Here is a 1,247-nt window from a genome sequence, read left to right as displayed (position 1 = left end):
GTGCAGGGAAAGGTGATGTATAATAAGGGATTGAATAGTATTGCAGCTGATTTATATAATCGATGAAAGATATTTGAATCCCCAATCTTCAAAGAAAAAGAATGAATTCTCAAAAATAAATAAACGTAGAGAGGAATGGCCAAGGAGAATGAAATGAAAAGGGGGAAGCCAGAGGTCGCTGTCCAACAGCGTCCGGCAGGAAATGACCAAGCCTGACCCGCTCTCCCTGCTTCTGTCTACATAAGGGTCCGCGGGGCCGGCCTGGGAGGTGTGCGCATGCGTGGGTCCTCCAGCCGCAGCGCTCCGCGGGGCCGGCTTGGGACGTGTGCGCATGCGTGGGTCCTCCAGCCGCTCGGCCCCGAGCCAGGGTGGCAGCCTCTCTAGCCCGCGCGTCGCCGCCTCTCTAGCCCACGCGTCGCCACCGCCCGCGTTTTTATGCTGGTTACGCACGCGCCGGCGGGGGGGCGGTGGCAAGATGGCGGCGCCCATGGAGGTGGCCGTGTGTACGGACTCTGCGGGCCCGGTGTGGAGCTGTGTGGTCTGGGAACTGCATTCGGGCGCCAACCTGCTCACGTACCGCGGCGGTCAGGCCGGGCCCCGCGGCCTGGCGCTGCTCAATGGCGAGTACCTGCTGGCGGCGCAGCTGGGAAAGAACTACATCAGCGCCTGGGAGCTGCAGCGCAAGGTTAGGGGGAGCACGCCCAGGGCCTGGCTCTGTCGGGGGAGAGCGCGCACCCGCCCTGGGATGGACAGCCGGGTCGGTGGGCCAGCGGGCGCCTGAACCGGAGCGTTGGTGGGGAAAGCCTGGTCGCGGTGCAGGACGCATGCGCGGGCCTGGGGGCTGCAGGGTGATTTTTTTGATGGGCTTTTTTCCCCTGCTGGGGGCGGGGAGAGATACCCCCCATAATTCGGGGGCCTGGAGGGTGGGCTCTCGCGGTGGGTCCTCCGAGTCAGTGGGCACGCAGAGAAGTGGCATGCGCGTTGGGCAGGATCAGGGGCCTCCTTGTTTATGGCACCAGTGGTCCCACGTGGCGCCCTGCACGGTGGTTACCACCCCCGAGGTCCTGCACCCTGGTTACCAGCCCCGAGGCCCACACCCACTGCCCTGCACACTGGTCACCATCCCCCCCAGGTCTTGCACCCCGGTTAGCAGCCCCCCAGGTCCTGCACCCCGGTTACCAGCCCCCCAGGTCTTGCACCCCGGTTACCAGCCCCCCAGGTCCTGCACCCCGGTTACCAGCCCCCCC

The 1,247-nt window shown here is 64.9% G+C and overlaps 1 protein-coding gene across 1 annotated transcript in view; it reads left to right on the top strand.

Annotated features, from left to right (window-relative positions):
- Positions 1–467: 467 nt before the first annotated feature.
- Positions 468–1,247, top strand: part of WDR18 (WD repeat domain 18) — an 8,265-nt gene continuing 7,485 nt past the window's right edge. Inside the window, exon 1 of the mRNA XM_006897946.1 lies at positions 468–685. Coding sequence (XP_006898008.1) covers positions 476–685 — 210 coding nt within the window. The 5' untranslated portion in view covers positions 468–475. The remainder of the gene's footprint in view (positions 686–1,247) is intronic.

This window comes from Elephantulus edwardii, unplaced genomic scaffold (assembly GCF_000299155.1).
Source record: "Elephantulus edwardii isolate Elephantulus edwardi_28Jun2011 unplaced genomic scaffold, EleEdw1.0 scaffold00217, whole genome shotgun sequence".
NCBI classification, from domain to species: domain Eukaryota; kingdom Metazoa; phylum Chordata; class Mammalia; order Macroscelidea; family Macroscelididae; genus Elephantulus; species Elephantulus edwardii.
Note: the sequence above shows the minus strand (reverse complement) of the source record. Positions and strands in the feature narration are given on the sequence as shown.